Consider the following 20,590-nt stretch of genomic DNA (forward strand, 5'->3'; position numbering starts at 1 on the left):
GCTGTCCTTGTAGTTCATTTCTTCAACAATATTTTCTAAGCACCTCCTCGTGCCAGGCCAAATGCCAGTTCCTGACTGTACAATGTGAGCAAGATAGACATAGAGTCTGTCCTCAAGTCACGGACAGTCTCTTTTGTTCTTTTTGGGCTCTGATGTTCCCATTCCTCTTATGTTAAGAGCTCTACTCACCAGGCAACACCCTTTACCTGGGGACTTTACAGGTTCAGGAGCTGCAGGGGTGTCAGAGCTAGACAGGTAAAGAGGCGGAGGTGGGCAGGGTGAGGTCTCTGACTAAGCACTGGTACTCTGATCAACCTGTTTATTGACCTGTGGGATTGGCCTTAGGCCACACCTAGTAAGAAGGGCTGAATGGGTTAAAAGTGCATTCTGAAAGGGGCTTAACTAGGGGCCAAGTGAAATCTGAGTACATAGATGGAGACTTGGCAGCTGTGCCAGGGTTGAGAGCCAGTTGGCCCAGGGGCTCAGGAAGGTAGATTTTCCACTTTTCCATTGTTGTAGGTTATTAACTAGAAGAGAATATATATGATATATAATTATCCATCATAAATGCTTATACATGTATATGCTTATATATGATATATGATTGTGTATGATATATAATTATCTCTATCTCTATCTCTATATCTATATAATTTCTAGTGTAGTTTGGAGAGGGGGAATGTCATAATTTAAAGAAGAGAAGGGCATAAGGGGTGATCCCAAGCTCAGAGACTGATTTGGAGAAACTGGAAGCCTGGGTACGGTAGTAAAAATCATAATTTACTGCATTTTTTTTCATTAAACGGATAGTTATGGTGTTTATTATTATTATGAAGCATAGAGTGAAATCATTTAAAGAAAGATTCAAAGAAAAGTTTGTCTGATTGACTTTTGTGCAAATTGAAAAAAACAATGCTGTAATGTTACTCATTTCCATCAGTAAATTTCATTGTGGTTGTCATGCCACCTTCCCCCTCTTCATGATAAGATTTATAGCATTGTGGCTGGATGTTTAAAATTTCCATAGCTTTGCATAGGAAGTTTTCCAGATTTCATTGGAAGAATCATAAAAGAAGCCATATTTTTTAGTCAAAATTATTTAGTTGTGAGGCAAGAAAATGCGTTCACTTATCTCACACGTAGGTGGTTTACTAAGAGGATTTAGGAGCATCTCATGGGATGTGTAACTTGCATTTATGGGAACTGCAGCTAGAAACAGGCACAGGGGGTTGGAAGTGAAACAGCTATTCTCTCTGTCTCCCCTTTTCCCTCTCTCCCTCTGGCCACATATTCTTTACACTATGACTTTTCTCTGAGCTTCTGCTTCTCTCTCAAGACCAAGTTTCTCTGTTTATGTATAATTGTGCACATAGGGAAAATGACCTCCCTAACCCTGACTGGAGATAGACTTTCAAGTGCCCACTCTTCCTGAATGTAATTTCTGCATTTCTTGTTCAAACTAATCTTCAGAGGGCATAATAATTGGGCACTTGAGGACATTTCCATGGGGTTTGGATATTTGGAGGGTGAGTGTGAAAGTAGTAACATGATTTTTCCTAGCGTAGCTGCCTTGTGTTCAAGGCAGAGTAGTAGTGGGTTAGGAAGGTACATCAAACCTGATTAACTTTATCTTCTTTCAATAATCAGTAATGACGAAGTATTATTTTGTAAGAGATATATCATTTTTTAGAGTTGACTCATTCTTTCGTATTTTTTATTTTTAAATTTTTTTTATTAATTTTCTTATTTTTCAAATACAGTTGGCATACATTATATTAGTTTCAGGTGTACAACATAGTGATTAGACATTTATATAACTAGTGAAGTGATCACCCTGATAAGTCTAGTACCCATCTGACACCATACGTAGTTATTACAATATTATTGACTGTATTCTCTATGCTGTACTTTACATCCCCTGACTATTTTTAAAACTGGAATTCTGTACTTCTTAATCCCTTTCACCTTTTCCACCCATCCCTCCAACCTCCCTCCCATCTGGCAACCATCAATTTGCTCTCTGTATCTAGGAGTTTGTTTCTATTTTGTTTGTTCATTTATGTTGTGCTTTATATTCCACATATAAGTGAAATCATATGGCATTTGTTTCTCTGTCCAACTTATTTCACTTAGCATAATATCATCTAGGTCCACCCATGTCACAGGTAGCAAAATTTCATTCTCTTTTTATGGCCGAGTAGTATTCCACCGTGTACATGTACCACGTCTTCTGTATCCAATCGCCTATTGATAGGCACTTAGGTTGCTTCCATATCTTGGCTGTTGTAAATAGTGATGCAGTGAACATAGGGATACGTATATATTTTCATATTAGTGTTTTGGGTTTCTTTGGATAAATACCCATAAGTGGAATTTTCAGGCCATGCAGTAGTTCTATTTTTAATTTTCTGGAGAACCTCCATACTGTTTGCATAGTGGCTGCATCAGTTTACAAACCCACCAACAATACATGAGGGTTCCCTTTTCCCCACATCCTCACCCACACTTGTTATTTGTTGATTTACTGATGATAGCCATTCTGACAGGTGTGAGGTGAAATCACATTGTGGTTTTAATTTGCATTTCCCTGATAATTAGTGATGTTGAGCATCTTTTAATATGTCTGTTGGCATCTGTATGTCCTCTTAGGAGAAATGTCTGTTCAGATCCTCTGCCCATTTTTTATTTGGATTGTGTGTGTGTGCGTGTGTGTGTGTGTGTGTGTGTGTGTGTGTGTGTGTGAAGTTGTATGAGTTCTTTACATACTTTGTACATTAATGCCTTATTGGATGTATCACTGGCAACAACCATCACTTGGGGAGTTTGCAGGTTTGGGAGCAGCAGAATATCTTCTCCCCTTCCATAGGTTGTCTTTTCATTTGGTTGAAGGTGTGATATGTCTTGTAGAAGCCATGAATGTACATATCTTTTCAAATATATATATATATATATATATATATATATATATATATATATATATATATATACACACATATATGTATTAGAATACCTATATATATGTATTAGAATACCTTTTTTATTTCTAATAACATAAGTTTTATGTCCTCCTTATGATAAAAATTTCTTATTTTGACTCTGCTTTACCCTCATGAAATCTTTGTTACTATCTTCTCAGTACCATGCTTCTTTACAGAACAGCCTGAGTTTCTATCATAACTTCATTTTCATTCTCTATCCAACTTGCTTTACTGTATTCTGGTTTTTGTTTCTGCTTAAACTGTTCTGACATAGGTCAGATCAAAATTTAATGGCCTCTCTTCATTCTTTACCTTACTTGACCTCCCCATTATTTTGGACACAATTGACTATTCTTAAAATACTCACCTGCATGACTTCCGTAGAAACTTCTCCCTCGCTTTGTTTCCTAGATCTCTCTTTACTCATTATCATTTTTTTCATTTCTCTTTCTCCGCCTTTCTCTTAACATTAGTGTTTCCTCATGGCTTTATTTTCAATTTTCATCTCATCTCACTGTATGAGCTCTTCTCTGGAGATTTTAACCATTTCCATGCCTTACCCTGATGACTCCCAATTATCTATCCCTCTGTAACTTCAGCAATTCAAGTTGCAACAGCCTGTTAGCTTTATCTGGTAGATATTCTGCAGAAGATTAAAACTCAAACATATCTCAAATGTATAACTTTTTCCATCTCAATTTTGCTATTCTGCCTTTATTATCTATCTTGAGAATCACCCTCAACGCAGTATATTTAGTGGAATTGTTTCGTGGAATTGCTTCTCACCTAGAAATGCTTATCATCTTCCTCCCCTTGTATTTCAGGGTCTGCCTTCTTTAACTTCTTTTTGTTAGAGAAGAAAGCTGTTAGGTTGAAACTTGGATGTATTGTCAACCTCTAAGTTATATATTTGTTTATTTGCTCCATTCTTTCGTTCATTCATTCATAGTAGTGGGGATGGACTTTATTGAAACTTCCATACAATTCTCCTGACCCTTATGATGACAAAAACATTTCAAATTTATGAAAGAATACCTTTAAAAATGATACATCTAGTTCTTGAACAACTGAGAATAAAATTAATCAACAACACATGTAATATTGGCTTATTTAACACCATAGCACAGTGGTCCAGAAACCCTTTTAAAAGGAACTGAGAATCAAATTGTGTTTAACTTAAAACACATTAAATCCACCTCCATCAGACAGGGACTCAGAGATATTCCACCTGAGATATTCCACTCAGGGCTGGAGTGATGCCTTTAGAGAGCGGTAACAGCTCCAATCCAGGGGAGGGTTTGGAAAGCTCTGACAGCCTGAGTCAATCACTTTGGAACTCATGTTTCTTGTTAAGTCATCACTTCTTTATGCATCTTATCCCATTTCCTTGCCTCGGTGGAATCTGAGCACTAACTCTCTCAGGTGGAATTGCTTACCATCTTCCTCCACTTGTATTTTCCGGGTCAGTCTTCCTTTGTCTCACACACCACATCTGGTGAGTTACCAAATCCTGTTCATTCCAACAAAGGCTTGTTTCTCTTCTGTCTTCTTTCTTGCTTGCTGTTCCTGCTTTAGTTCTTAGTGCAATACTCCTGAAGTATTGCATAGCCTCCTATAGTTCCCGTGGTTTATCTCACATTTCAACGTAGTCTGTACAGTGCTCTCTGTTATTGGTCTTACATATATTTAGTAAGTAATACAAATTAGTAAGTGTCTGAGTATATAAGTGGATGAAGTATGTCAAAAGAGGAAGGAAATGTGTTTTTGAATGTTACAAGAATGGTTAGAGATGATTGCTTTCAATTTCTGTCAGAAATTAACAACCAAAGCCCTTCCTTATTTGAACTCATCCAAGTGCAGGTTTTAGGTAAAAAAGCATATAACTCATTCAACCCAAAAGGAATTCAGGAGGCATTTGGAAAATCAGAGGAGCCAATAAACAAGCTAGGTCTCTTCCCCGAGGTTTTAGAAGTGTGGTTGTCTACCTGCCGGTTTTGCAAAGTGCAATAAAAATTGGCACCTTTTAGGAAAGACTGCTAAGTGCCTGGGCTTGCTGTCAAGTGAAGGTACTTATCTTTTACAAAAGGAATTTGGTAGCAAGAGAGGCTCCTTGAGTTAACAGTAATAAACTCTTTTAAAGTTTTCATATCTGATGATTTTGAAAGAAACCCCTTTCATAATGACTATTTAGTTTCCAGTACTTAAATATTTTAGGTCAAACTTTAAAATTTTTGGTACTATTAGGCAACATGGAGATACAGAGCTGTGCCTTAGATTTCTGGCATTGCAAATGAATATGAGGTAAGTTAATGAAGAATCAGTGTAACTTTAATTGATTCTGTTGGTGGTCAAAAAGTTCTTAGTGGGGAAACATTGTGCTCCAGGATGACTTATGAAATCTGGGGACATATTCCTTTAGAGGATTTATCCATTTTATGATTCTCTGAGGAAATTACTAAAGTATTATCCCACAAAAGTGTTAGATACTGTGAACAAAATCTAACATTGTGAATTCCAGCTTTGTTCTCTAAGTTGCTATTGAACCCTCACTCATCTTAATGCCATTAATAGAGCGACATGACATACTTACATTTGCATAATTGCATTAGCCAATCATTAATGAAAAGATAAATAATAGGCCCATGATTCATATATCTAAGACTCTGCTTAGTGTTCTGGACCAGATGACATCGAAACTGTACTTTGTGTACTGAATTTTCATACCCATGAGGCAATCCAAAACTCATTTTTCCACTTGGCTGATCTCAGAAGGTACCCACTAAAATTTTTGTTTTAGACCTGTTAATGGCCCTCTGCATTATTTTGGTCTCCAAACACCAGTCTTCAGTGAAGGTGGATGTGTTCTTTAATATACTTTCTAAATATTATATACATAATCTTCCACATGTAGATAAGTTGTATTTAAAACATTTATTTGAAAGTGAATTGGACCATGAAATGCGTTTTCTCCTAGGAATAGATTTGTATGTGGAGCAAGATTCTTTCATTGGAATTAAAGCCAATTTAATTCATATAAACCTGAGCTGAATTCCAATGTAAACTCATACAATCAGGCAAGCAATAAAAATATTCCAGGCAGTGTTCTAGTGCTGAGGAATATAGCAGTGAATAAGACACACAAGGCCCCTGTCCTAAAACAGCTTACATTTTTGAAACTGGGTAGGTGGAGGGGGCAGATTTATTCAATAAAAATAAATTCAAATAAATGGTTAAGATCATTTCTTTATAGCACTTATATTAATAAGATATTGATACTGAGAGAGAGTGACTGATGAAGCCCATTAACTAGAAGCTTAGGTTTCTCTCAACCAGGCAGTGTCATTCTGCACCAGTTCTCATCCTGGGAATACTTATTAAAAAGGAGGAGGAAACTGTTAAAAATCTCCGGGAAGAGCATTCCAGGCAAAAGGAACAGTGGTGCAAATACCTTGAGTCAGGGAAGAATTTGGAGTGTTGCTGTGTCTGAAGGATAGCTGCCGTATATAGAATGCTGTGATAATGAAGAGGGTGGAATGAAATAGTTTGGAAAGGTACACAGGCTTCAGATGATGTGGAGATTTGGAGGCCATTGACTAAAAAGAAAGTTTGGATTTTTTTTTTCCCCCATGAATTCACTGGAGGATGATGTAATCTTATTTACACATTTAAATAATGACTGGCAGCTGAAATGGAGAATGGGGTAAGGAAGCAAGACTTGAGTTAAGGTCATTGAGAGGACATGTTTGATGGTTGACCTGCAAGCTGGACCCAGCCAATCAGAGGCTCCTAACCCCCCCATGCTGCCCTTGAAATGCATATTCTGCCCATAGCTGGAGCCATTTCAAGAACACAGCCTTGATAAATTAATGTGTTATTAGGCCGCCAGGACTGAATACATGACTGAACCCCGTTAAGGCCTCTATATAAACTGTTAAGATTCCAGAGGGTGGAGGTAGTGATTTACTTGTTTTGGGGCTACCCAAGACATGCCTGTGTATAAGTTCTTTTGCTTATCCAAATTGCCACCTACTAATCTAGAGTGGCTTTTTCTTCAGCATCGTCTTGCGCTTCCTGTTAGGGAGCCGGTTTCAGATTTTACCCAGGCAATTCCCATAGTTGTGAACCAACAGAGACCAGTTTTAACACTGCTGTATTTTGGCTAGTTGAACAATATTTGGTGGATATAGCCCTTGAGGTGGTAAGAAGTGGTTATATCTGGAATATACTTTGGTGATGTGATTACTAATGAATTAGATGTCAGGTTTTTGAATATAAGAGAAGTTAGAATGACTACTACTAGTTGGTGAGAGCAGCTGGATAAATGGTGATACATTTTTTTTTTTTTGGAATGGGGTACATGGGGGAGAAGGAATTGAGGTCATGGAAGTGAGAATAGAGAAATCAGTGGTCAGGGCAGATTTATATTGTTTGAGGACTTCAATAAGCATCCAACTGGAGACACTGACTAGGCCATGTCTGAAGACTAGAGATGTAGATTTGGGAACCATCAGTCCATAGAGTTGGAACTCAAAGTTAGATAATAAAAGAATAAATGGAGAAGAGAATAGGATAGAGCCTTGGGGGAACTTCAGCATTTAGAAACTTGGTGGAAGATTAGCTAGAATTATCATCTTAAAAGTCTGGTCAGGCCATGTCACTTTCCAATTCAAACCCTCCAATGGCTTCCCTCCACACTTAGGATAAAATTCACAGTCCATCATGGGACCAACCTTGCTTCTTTCCTCCTTCCATTCTCCTTTTTGCTCATTCTGCACTAGCCCCACTGGCCCCCCTGCTTTTCCTTGAACACCCCAACTATAGTCTTGTCCCAGGGCCTTTGTTTTTGCTTTTTCTTTTACCTGGAAGGCTTTGGTCTGAAATAGTCACATGATTCTGTCCTTCACATTGTTCAGATTTCTACTAAATTGTCACCTACTGAGAGACCTTGTCCGAGTGCCCGGTGTAAAAGAGCTCTGCATATTATCTTCTGATATTTTCTCAGCAATAACTTTCTTTTCAATGTAACATGTTTTCTAGTTCTTATTAGATGATGAGAGCTAGCCTTATAAGCATATTCAAGCTAAAGAATTTATGACTGATGCTCTCTATAAATGTATTATGTCTACATTTGCATTTTTAATAGGGGCTTGTAGAATCTGTCTTTACTTTGACACATATATAAATACTTGATGACAGTATCTTCAGCATTCATTAAGTTATATTAGGTGGGAGTGTTTGTATATCAAGCTGGGCCTTACTCAGGTCCTAGTATTTAATAATATTGTTTGATAGTGTGATGTTATATTCAATACTATTATTTAATAATGCTATAATATATTTCATATTATTTAATAATAATATTTAGGAAGTTTTCTAATTATTTGGCCTGTCACTTGGCTCACCATGTTTAGTAGTAATGAGAATATTTACTTGCTTCCTGTTAGCATGTTACATTTGTCATTTCTTTACTGATGAGTACAAGTATTCTACAAAAAGTGATGTGCCTTCAGGAGGTAAATATTTTATATCCATTTGTTATATTTGTTAATTGTATCATTTTATTTTTAAGTCTGTATATTATGTGGTTTGCAAGTGCTAAATATATATGCTGTGGATAATTTTTTAAAAGTTAGTTAATTTATAGCAATGACCACACACTATTGTTGAAAGCTTAATTTTCATTCACTGTCTTATTTAACTGCCTTCATTTGGACTCTTTTTTTTTTTTTTTCAAAGATTTTATTGGGGAATTGGGGAAGGAGAATAGTGTTGGGGAATCGAGGAAGGGGAACAGACAGGTAGACAAATTGCTGTTTTGTTCTTCAGTCTAGTTGTAGAGGACGTCGCTTCACTGGCCCATGTTGGTATGATCATTGTGCTCTTCCCGGGTGAGGCAATCGGTCGCTGGTCATTGGTCGGGCCGCTCACTGCGGCTCACAGCAGCTCTTGCCGGCTGCCAGCTGCTCACGCTGGCTGCCAGTTACTTATGTAGCTCATGGCAGCCCACTGCAGCTCTGCTGCAGCTTATGCTGTCGCTGGCAACTCACAGCAGCCCAGCTCCAGGTCGAGCTGTTGTTCATCATCTTAGCTGTAGAGAGGGCTGTGCCACTGGCCTTTAATGTGGGATCTGAACCGTGGCCCTGCTGCTCAGAGCTGGTGCCCCCAAGCGAACTCTTAACCAACTGAGCCACTCTGCCAGTCCCATTTGGACTCTTACAAAGCAAAAAATATTTTGAAAATCAATAATTGTGCTGGAGGAAAAGAAATAAATAAATTCAGCTTTAGAGTATATTTTTGAAATTGTATATCATTTAACTATTGATGTCTAAGTTTAGAGCTTTTTATTAATCTCTTAATGGGAGGATTAGCATTTTTGGTTTGTAGATCAATACGTTGATTGAAAAGACAAATCCTTGCTTGAAAAAAAAGACTATATTATAATAATGTTAAAATGTGACAAATTATTTCTCCTAAAATATTGAATCCAATTCTTTCAGGTTGTGTTTGCTTATTCCAAAAATAACATATAGATGTGCAAACAACCATTAAGATATTAGGAGTCGTTACCGGAGCAAAAGAGCTCCGTGTTCGATTGTTAGAAATGATTGCTGTATTAGCACATAGTGCATAATATAAGTCATACCTCAATCTTTATAGTTGATATAATTAGTATGGATTAATTAAATACAGAGGAAGTCAGTAATATTAGCAGGGATTTCCAACAATGAAATATTAGTGGATAATGCCAACAATAAAATTCCACAGATAATGCAAACTTGCCTTACCAATTTTTTTCCACATAGTTAAAATATTTGTGAAAGCAAGAAATTTTGTATCACTTATTTTCTTTTGCTCTTCCTGGCTTAGTGTGGATGAGATTAGAATCAGTATAATGAACACAAGGTAGAAGCAATTAATGGAGGCAAATCATGACCCTATCTTATTAAGAACTCAAATGATTAATTTCTGAATAGTTGACTACACCCAATTACTGTGCTGTATTAAAACTTTAGCTATCAATAAACCTATTTAATATCTTTTAATTTAAATTATTTATTAGAGATATTATATTTCAGATGCTCATTGATCATTTTAAAAAACAAGAAAGCCATTTAAAGATTATCTTTGTAGACCTTTTAGGAGAAAGATGCCACACTGTTGAATGCTTATGAAATTGTTTATTATCATGCTAATGAAAAACTACACACATTGATGAGCTTTCTAATAGGATAGAAATCAGAAATTTTACTAACCATTAGTGCCTCTGGTTTACCATTGTTTAGAAAACACTCTTTTTCATATATATGTTAATATATACTAGCTAACATGTAAGATAAATTGGTGTATAAGACACATTCAGATTTTATAATGACACGCAAAATAAGCATTTGTATTGACCATAACTGTAAAGTGGTTTTGGAAAATAAATATATTATTTTATCAGATAATTATAGCATCTCCAGTACTTGAATCCAGTGGCAAGTAATAAGTTTTGAGTATACAGTAATATACTTTTAGCCCTAGGGAATTAGGGAGGAGAAGAGAGGCACCTCTTTGTTAGACACTTACCATGTTCCAAGCATCAGTTCTAAAAACTTTCCATATATTATCTTATTGTCCATCTGGATTAGTCCTGACTGCTATTTACTGATTGCTTAAAATATGGAAAAATCAACCTCCTAGATGATCAGTTTCTTTTTACGTGAAGTATTAATAATATACCTTGCATTTTCAAGGTTATTCTGAGTCTTGAAAATAAAAATCATCTGCTTGTATGTTAATGAACTTTATAATGTTTGATACATAACCCATTTTTAGGCACTTATATGAAGTATGATTTAAAAAAATATGGTGAATGTTTAAATTAAAAAAAAATTCCTATAGTAAAGGATACATTGCCATTAATCCCCCTCGAAATACTCCCCCACACTTCGAGCACAATTATCCCATTGTTCTTGCCATTTTCTGAAGCAGTTCTGGAAGTCCTCTTTTGTGAGTGTCTTTAGTTGCGCTGTCGTGGCTGCCTCGATGTCCTGAATCGATTCAAAACATTTACCTTTCATAGTCATCTTAACTTTGAGGAAGAGCCAGAAGTTGCACGGTGCCAAATCTGGTGAATAGGTGGATGAGGACACACCATAATGTTTTTATTTGACAGAAATTGCCATACCAGAAGTGACTGTGACAGAGCATTGTCACCATGGAGCATGATTTACGACACACTTTAAAACACACCTTCTCTCAACCGTAGCTCACATCCAATGCACTGCACCCAACAAGTTGAAAATTATCACACACTGTTGTTACTAAGGTTCCAGGCACTGCTCCTTGTATTGAAGATCCCTGCCTTTTCGTTGGATGGCACTCAATAGCGGCATTCACTCTAGTTTTTGATCACACCTCGTATATGCTAATATCAACTCATACAGTAACTCACTGAACCCTCAAAGCAATTCTGAGGAGGACAATACATGTTAGAAATGAGGAAACTGGAGAGCTTAACTAATTGCCCACAGTCACAGGTAGTGGTGCTCGTACTGAAGAGACACCTGGCAGTGTGGCTCTGGACCCCGTCTGTAGCCACGGCATCTCTATAGATAGCGCTGGTATTGTTAGCCACTGCTGCCCTGGGCTTTCACAGTTTTCCTCTTCAACCAAAAGCTCAGTAGTTTCAGAGACATCCAAAGGCAAACCAATTGTGAATTCAAATCCTGGAACTTTATTTTCATTTAAAAAAGAAAATAAATAAACACTTACAATAATAAGTCTGTTCTGTGATTAAAAGGACAAAATGCTGTGCAAACTTAAGTGGAAAATCACATTGTTAAAATTAATACATACTGAGCTTATTTTACTTATTATTGGAAGTTAGAGAATTCAGTATTTCAGCAATGAAGATAAGCAAATACGATGTACAAAATATATAGTGTAAAGATGCTTTGGAAACTTATGAGCTTTAATCCTTTTATCTATTTTAGGACTTTCTGGGACAAGTGTTTTGTACATTGGGGGAGATTGTTGGTTCACAGGGAAGTCGCCTGGAAAAGCCAATAGTGTAAGTATTTTTTAATTCAGACAATGAAATGTTAACTATCCAGTTTTTATTTTGGCAGTGGAATTGATGAATATGTGGTTGTTCACCAAAAGTGGGTTTTAAAATTTTATTTGAGTTTTTCCCTTTCAAAGAATAATTTTGACATGTTTGTAAAGGATAGTGAATATTTCACCTGTCATATGCTATGCTACATAATTTTCACAAAATGAAATGAACACATTTAAACAAAATGTGTTGTTTTCTTATTGGTTATACTATTACGCTTCAAATTTAGTGCTTTTTGGAAAAGAGGTTTTACTCCTTTGGGCCAGGGACTATGTGTAGCATCCACCTTTTATACCACATGTTTAATAAATGCATTTCTGGTGACTGAGGTTTTAATAATAGTTTTTGTTACAAAATCGGTGTGTAAAGAAGGCAATAAGTGTGTAAATGTTAAGAGATGACAATCACTATGAATTATATCTTCTGCCTTCACCTTCAATTACTGGGGTTATGTTTCATTTTTTCAGCAGTTTCATGGGATCATCCTATTTTCTCTAGTTCCAAATAAGGCAGAAAATAAATTGTAGTCTTTTTTCCTAATCCTTTCTTCTCCTCATCTCCCTTCTCCCCTCACTAACCTTATTTAGATTTATTTAACTATTTATAAAAATTAAAAGATCTAGAAAGAATACTATGGCATATGCAGGGCTACATGCAATGTGTAAAGGTTTGGGGAATTTTGAAGTCTATATTTTCACCAATCTTTTAAGAACATCAATTTTATAAAATAAATGTCAAAACTCCACAAATCTCACCTTTGACATCAAACACTTGAAATGGCCAAGTTGTCATTCTCATATTCCCTGTATAAAATTAAACTTTATACTTAATGTGTTCAATGCTATGCAAGAACTTCTTAGGATTATAAGAGGTCTATGAATTCTAACTTCCTTTATTTAACTTGATTTTCTTAGCAAATTATTACCAAATGTTAATTTGAAAATTTTGCATATCAGCCACCTTTTAAACATTCTTCTCAGGTGTAATTTGTTTTTACATATTATAGGATTTGGAAGCTTATCATTTAAATATATTTATGCTCACTTTAATATGTAAGTAATATATTATTTGTCAAGCAAATATAAATGTTTTATTAAATATATATAATTCAGATTGCATTTTCTATCTAGTGACTCAGGCTCATGAAGATTCTTGGAAGATCACTAAATCTACCCTTTATTTTTTGCTGGAAAAAAATCAATTTTATATATATATAATGCCTCCTTAAAGATTCCTTCAATATTTTTTGAAAGAAAAATATTGATCATTTTATTAGAAATTTTTATCTGATATTTTCTCCATAAAAGGAAATCATAACTCTTAACTCTTAAGTTATGTAGATTTTTTCCCAGTGGAAAATCATTGTGATATTAGTCTTGAAACTTGTTAAAAAGTTGACATTATATTGATTGGGGTATGTGGTAAGTAGAATATCCATAGTGTAAGATGTGGCCCTTGTTCACCTGATTCAACAATTCCTAGATAAGAATAAGAAAAATAAATTCATGCTAAGGGATGAAAATATCTACAGTAGTGATTGGCAGAATATGCAAATGTTGGAAGTATTTGCTGGCATTTGAGTCATGATCATTTTGCATAATCAGAAAAGATGAGATGCCCTTTAGATTTTTCTTAGCTCCTGCCGAGGCTGGGAAAGCATAAATGAGGCAAAGCCTTAGAAACCTGTTCAGATAACATGAAGCTACACACTTTATGCCATCTACAGGGTATTTTTTAATTTAGGAGAGTGTTGATATCATATCTATCTTACTGAGAAAGGTATAATTGATTCAGTTTTTTAAAGTATATGTAACTAATCTTTTATTCAGCCTTTGACCTTATCAGGCAATCTTCTCAGGCAAATAAACATTATGAAAAGGGTTAAAAGGTGGGCTTGTTGTTTGAGCAGTGGGGGATTTTTTTTTTTTTTCCTAAGACTAGTTCGGCAAGTGTTAGTTCTAAATGAGTAATGAAATGTAGAGCTTGAGTATAGCAAAGAAATTGGCTACAAAAGAAAGAAGCAAAGAGCAAAACTATAAGAACTGCAGACTGGTGGCCTATTATGAGGGAATTAAATGAGATACTTGAGATAAAAAGAGAAAGAGATGAGAGCGGGAATTCGAAGAGATGGGAGATTAATAAAAAATAGGACAATAAACTTGAATGCAGTTTACTTCCTAGGGGAAGGATACTTTGGATCTAATAACCAAAGCATACAGTAATGTACTCCAACCCAAGTGAACTGCAAATTGGAAAACAACCCCAAACAACATTGTGTACTCACCCTGTAGCTTGAGAAAATATTGGCTTTTATTAAAAACTCTGCCTATGAGAGAGGCGTGTGTCTAGAGGAAGGGGCACATGTGGATTGAAAAACCAAATTCACTGGGCTAAGCATGCTATCTTGGGCTCTCAGGACTTCAAGGGCTTTAAGAGAAGATGCAGCTTCTATTCAAATGGCATTTTACCTGCTTACCTCCACTCAATGAAAAGCAATCAAAACCATTCACACTTTGTGTTTGGAAAAGCATCCTTGGTAGTTGAGTTGAGGAAGAGAGTGAAATGCTGTTTGCATGGAGGCTTGATCTCTCCATTATGTCAAAGAAGTCCTTCAAAGCAGCTCATCCACTCCATGGATGCTTTCAGATTGCACCTTCATACTTGCTAACTCCTGCTCAGTGACATCCTTTTTCATGTACTTGATTTTTTAAATCAATCCAATGGACAGATGGTGGGGAGAGATGGGAAGTTTGGAAGATATGGGATATTTCTATAGAGGAAGGGAATAGCTTTGTAAGAAAGGATGGGGCCAGGAAGAATATTAGGGATAGTACAAGGTCAAGGAAGTGTTTTCTTCTCTGACAGGGATTTTTATGACAAGCACAACTTCTAAAGACTCCAGGTTTTATCAAATTTTATATATATATGTGTATATATATATATATATATATATATATATATATATATATATATATATATATATGAATTTATGAAAGCACGGCAGAAATGATGACATTCACATTAAGGTAATAATATGTATTTAATATGTAGCTCTTACATCTGTATCTCATAGACCCTTTTGCATGCTTCGTCTCCTCCCCCACGCCCACCCCCACCCCTCTCCTCCCTTGTAAACCTGCCCTGGTCAGGACTTAGCTATCCGGTTAAAGATAACATTGTAGGGTGGTCACTAAACATTCTACTGTTTTTCATGGTCTGTTCCTCATTGCTGGAGATAGAAGTAGAATTGTGTACTTTCCTGCTGCAGCCATCACTTTTGGCAGTCTTGTTAAGGAGTCAGGGGATTTTCCCTATCTGTGTGGGTTTAGGCTTTGGAACTGCAGCACAGGATGCCTCCTGAGGCAGATAATCCACCCTCAATTTACAAAATTGACTCATCTTGAATTTTTAAAAGTCTTCCTGTGTCCCAAATGTTATTTATCTTAAATAGCATTATCCAAGTGATTTGGTGTTTATTTACTAATTTGTTCTAGATTAGAGATTTATTTTCCAATTAGTTTCCCATTTATATTCTAAATTATTCATAGTATTCCCTTGTTTTCTTCCCTTTAAATGGCCTCATTTAAATTATTTTCTGTTAAATATTCAGAATAATTTCCTCTAGCTTCTTAATTGCAATTGTAGTGTAATATCTCCTCAGATGTGGTCTTTTTAAAATGATGACAACTATAAAATTTGGAGATTTAAAAACAGACACACTGGAGCTTTAAATTATGTATTATTAATCAAGACTTTAAAAACTAAGTTATGTTTATTACAGAAGAAAAGTAGTTTCTTGTACATAGCCATTATTAAATAATCAGAATTACAATTCAAGCTCATCTTTTTATTTTCTGTGCTTCAGTTATTGTCACTTTTAAAAATAAATTTTCTCATTTTTTTATGAAAGTAAAAGATTATATTTTAATATTTTGCAGAAACTTAGGTAAATTGTTTGAAATTGATGTTCAAGAATTTTTAATTTGCTTTTTAATAGCAACTCAAGATTTTTGCAATTTCCAAAAGTCTGTTCTGCTGGATTCAAGTTTTGAGCAAACACATTTCTCATATTTTAATTCCATCCTTCACTTTGGTCTTTTTTCCTGAACCCTCCAAAATTGAGTCTTGTGCTACTTAATTTGTCTGCAACATTTACTGTGTCTTCCTATGACTCACTGGCTCCTCTCTTTAGATCGTCCCATTATTATCTGGCATTATACCCACTCAGCAGTGTGTCTTCTCATGCTGTGAGATTATATCCAATTTTCTGCGTGATGCTGTCAGAGTTATACTTCTATCTTTAGGGATCTCAGTGATGGATTCAGAAAGCCTTCCAAAATGCGAGAATCAGCACCAAGTTTAAGAAAGATTGCCGTTGTTTGCTCTGGGAGGAAAGCATTTATTATGCTCATCAAGTAATAGACCTGTTTGTTCCTATTACTGTCATCCTGGCATGAGTGGTTCCCTATAAAAGCACTGGACGAGGAGGCAGGGACTGGCTGTGATTAGGTTGTGATGAGAGAGAAGATTCTTATTTTGGGAGGACCTGGGAATCCGTGGGTAACTGAACCAGCAGCTGTTTTGGCTTAGGGAAAAGATTTATGTTCTTTCCAGGCTGGCAATAGCAGCCTGTGGCATGCAATCTAGGCAACCAATAGTGGGCAGAGCATGAAGGGAGGGGTCCAAGAGGGATTAGTGAGTGTCCTGATAGGTGTTGAAGAATAGAGGGACAGATACTCAGAGGAAGGGGATAATCAAATGACCAACTTGCAGTTGTTTGGAATCCCAGCTCCGACATAGGATTCAAGGATGGAGCCAGATGTGTGCTGAAGTTCAAAGAAAGAAATGTGGTGGGAGGAACAAAACAGAAAGGAAGCTTGAGAATAAGGCAGAAGGCTGAAGCCGAATAACAGAGCTTGAGGGAGCCTTGAAGCACAGCCTGAAAAGGCTGACCTAAAGATCTGACTCAAATGGGGCCTTATTTGAAAGCTATGTTGTGGCCGTGAGTGCTTATCGAGATCAAGTGTCAGTGTTGAGACGGAAGAGGAGGAGATAGGATAAGAGAATGGTTAGTCCTGAAGGTGAGAAAGATACAAATTTATAATAAAGCAGTGCACATCTTTATTTTGCAACTTTTGCTTGTGAAAATAGTCAACTTTTGGGGGAAATTTCATCTTCAAAGTCATCTTGACTTTATTAACTTCCCTGCAAATTAAACTGATGTTATACTCTGGTTTATTTTATTCAACAGGATATTGGATTAGGAATCAGAAGATGATGTTTGTAGTCTCATCTTTGCTACTAACTTGCTATGTAATATTACAAAATTTGTACAACTGCACCATATTTTTATATCTGTGGGTCATATTTGCAATATGAAGAATTTAATCTAGAGATAAAAAAATAACCATTGTAAAGGAGGTGATAGTACACGGCCTTTAGGGGCAGTCAGACCAGGGTTTCATAATTCAGTAGGTGTATGATTTGAGCAAATTGCTTTAAATTCCTGAGCTCCAGTTTCCTCATCTGAAACATAGATAATACACTTTTAAGAAATAACAATACTTTATATAATACATTTGTCATGGAGAACACCAGAATTTAATAAACACCCAAGGGTGGTTATATTAGTATATTTGTTATTAAATATAGGCTATATCTTTTAGGAGAGACTTCTTAAATTGAATCACCTAATAGTTCCCTCTCTTCTTTCCCTCCCTCCTCCCTTCTCTCTTTTTTTCCTTAGAGAAGTTTTTAGTTAGAAATTCAGCAAGCTTAGATAAAGGACAATTTTGAACTGAATTTGATTGCATTTATGTAAATTATTAAGTACTGGCCAAGTATAAAATACTAAAAACTGTTTTGCCTATTCTCAGTATAGAGCTCAGCAATCAAATTGGGGAAGTTAGTTGAATTCCTGCTTCTCATTATTTTGGGTTTTATAAGATACTGCTATTATTTTGTTGGGAATGCCCTGAATTTCTAGAGCATTGGACCCATGTTCAAATAATTGCAAAATGTAATCTAGAGTTCAGTATCAATTAAAAATTATTTATATTCTTGAATTTTCAAAGATCACATACGTGTGTGAGTGTGTGTGTGTGTATGTGTGTGTGTGTGTATGTTAGTAATCTTCATACAACCCAACACATTAAAAATTAAAGCACTGATCGCATCTTAGAGAGATATTAGATGCTTCATGGACCGAGAATAAAGAGCTTATCTACCTATGGAAGAGCCTATATGAAAAATAGTGTATTCTCTAAAGGCCAAGTGTAGAGGGAATTTTAGTACATTTCTTTATATATCTTGTACAAGATTATTAGTCTCCCATGTAATGGAAATTCAACAAATGTTCAGCTGGACCATTTTCTTACATTCACTTGTGGATCTGAGCTTATGCTCTGGAAGGGTCTGCAGGGATGTAATTGTTTACCCTAAATAAGCATACTGTATGAAGCTTGAAGCTCCCACACTTCTCTGCTCTACTCAGAGATTTCAGTGGTTACAACTAAAGGAATATAGATGGGCTCTTGTGGATAGAAAGGCCTATAAAGGATATAGCCAGTCATGAGCGATATGGGTAAGACAAACACATTTTTCTCAAAATAGCTCTTAATGTCATCCTCAGAGACAAGCTTCAGGATGGTTGTTCTCTTGTTCTGGGTTGGTGTGATATTTCCCTGATCTTAAGAGGCTGTATACAACTAACTCCTTTAGGCACTCCAGTTTAAGAAAGAAAAACAGAAGGAAAAATCATTTCATGTCAATGCTTACTATATAGACTATTTAGTGACTGCATTTGTTTACTTTTCTGTCACACACAATTTGAGGATAGCTGAGGACTTAGGGATTCTTTTTTCAAATTTACTTATTCAACAAATCTTTATTGTAAATACATTATGGACCAGAAACTGTTAGGCACTAAGCATACAATTTTGAAAATACAGAGTTGTTTCTATCTTCATGGAGTTTACCATCTAGTCATTAAATGAATAATTGCAGAGATAAGTAAAATTACATATTGGAATAAGCTTTATGGAAATTAGAGTACATTCTTAGACTAGAATATAAATTTTTACTATTTTGAATTTTATTATAAGTGCAGGGGGGTATTCATGATTTTTGTTCAAAGAAGTTCATTCACTTTTGTGTGGAGAATGGTTGTGAGTGGTTAGCAGAAAGATCAGTAAGTTAATTACTGTTGAAATAATCTAGTTCGCAAGAGACAAGTAGTTTAGACTAAGGAAATGAGAAGAAATGGGCAGGTTAAAAATATATTTTGAAGGTTGATTTCACAAGGGTTGGTGATAAGTTGATAGTCTTGGGTGAAGGAGAAGATTTCAAGGATGACGTTCAGATTTCTTGCACAAGTAACTGGGCTGATGGATGTGCCATATTCTGACAAAGGGATGATAATCCGTTTCTGGGCTTGCCACAACTGATCAGTAAACTTTAGGGAGAGATGGGTCATTCTGTCCTTGTGTTGTAGATGCTGCTGTGCACCCAGAGTGTAAACGTTTGCAAAACTTTGTTTGTTTGAAGTTGCCTAATCTCATTGAGTTGGATTGAAAAAACTGGTAGGAAAACCTGATAGAAAAGACACCTGTGCTACTTTGGAGGATGGGTTTTAGTACCTGCCTTTATTGAATTCTTAGTTTCACTTAGTTTTAATGTCAGATGAGTTTCTAAAGGATTGACCTTTGCATAGACAATGTTTAGAAATCACATTGGGATAAAAACTTTCAGAAAAACTAAAACATCCTCTATAGTGCAATTCATTGCTCTTTTCTTCTTTCTCCGCTTTTGTGTATGGCTTAATTTGCTGATTCTGGGATTCAAAATGCAGTCCAGAAATATTGTATATTAAGCAACAATAACTATAGTTCTGTAGTTAAGCAAACTAGTAGGTGAGGAAAGACCTTGGAATAAGCACCTGGTCTGATCTCCACCCCACTGATAAAATAAGTGTTTGGTAAAAACATTTGGGATTGTGTCTGCTCCTGCAGTTACACTTCATTGGTTCTTTGTCATCAAAGCTAGTGAAAGGGAGGGGTGATTTTTTTTTTTTTAAGCAATACTAGCAGCTGACTTGATTGAGTTCTTAGCATGTGTCAGTCGCTATTCTACCTGTTTTACACATAACTTCTTTAACCCTCCATAGCACCATTGTGAGGTAGCTAGGTGTTGTTATTATCATTTTTCATATGCTTAACCATAACACTATATTGCTTTCAATAAATGAATATATTTATGTACAGTTTTGAAACAAATTAAAATTTTTTTTATTTTGTTTCATATTAGTAGTACTGAAGTATTTACTTAAAAGTCAAGGACGTCTCTGGATGGTAAGAAGAGTTTTCAAGAGATACTCGTCCTGACTTAGTTCAGTTCAAGGACGGGGTTTCTTCTTATCTTGCTCACACAGCTCTTCCGCAGGCGCAGTCCAATGTCCTAGTTTTTCCTGAGATAAACAGTGACCATCTCCCCAGGAGTTTCTGATGCTTGTGCC

General features: G+C 35.9%; 1 protein-coding gene across 1 annotated transcript in view; it reads left to right on the forward strand.

Moving 5' to 3' along the window:
• The window catches only part of CPNE8 (copine 8), a 166,571-nt gene that overhangs the window by 54,157 nt on the left and 91,824 nt on the right, over window positions 1-20,590 (forward strand). The window contains exon 6 of the mRNA XM_019628984.1: window positions 11,957-12,033. Within this exon, the coding sequence (XP_019484529.1) occupies window positions 11,957-12,033 (77 nt within the window). The remainder of the gene's footprint in view (window positions 1-11,956; window positions 12,034-20,590) is intronic.

The sequence above is a fragment of the Hipposideros armiger genome, unplaced genomic scaffold, assembly GCF_001890085.2.
Source record: "Hipposideros armiger isolate ML-2016 unplaced genomic scaffold, ASM189008v1 scaffold_820, whole genome shotgun sequence".
Lineage (NCBI taxonomy): Eukaryota > Metazoa > Chordata > Mammalia > Chiroptera > Hipposideridae > Hipposideros > Hipposideros armiger.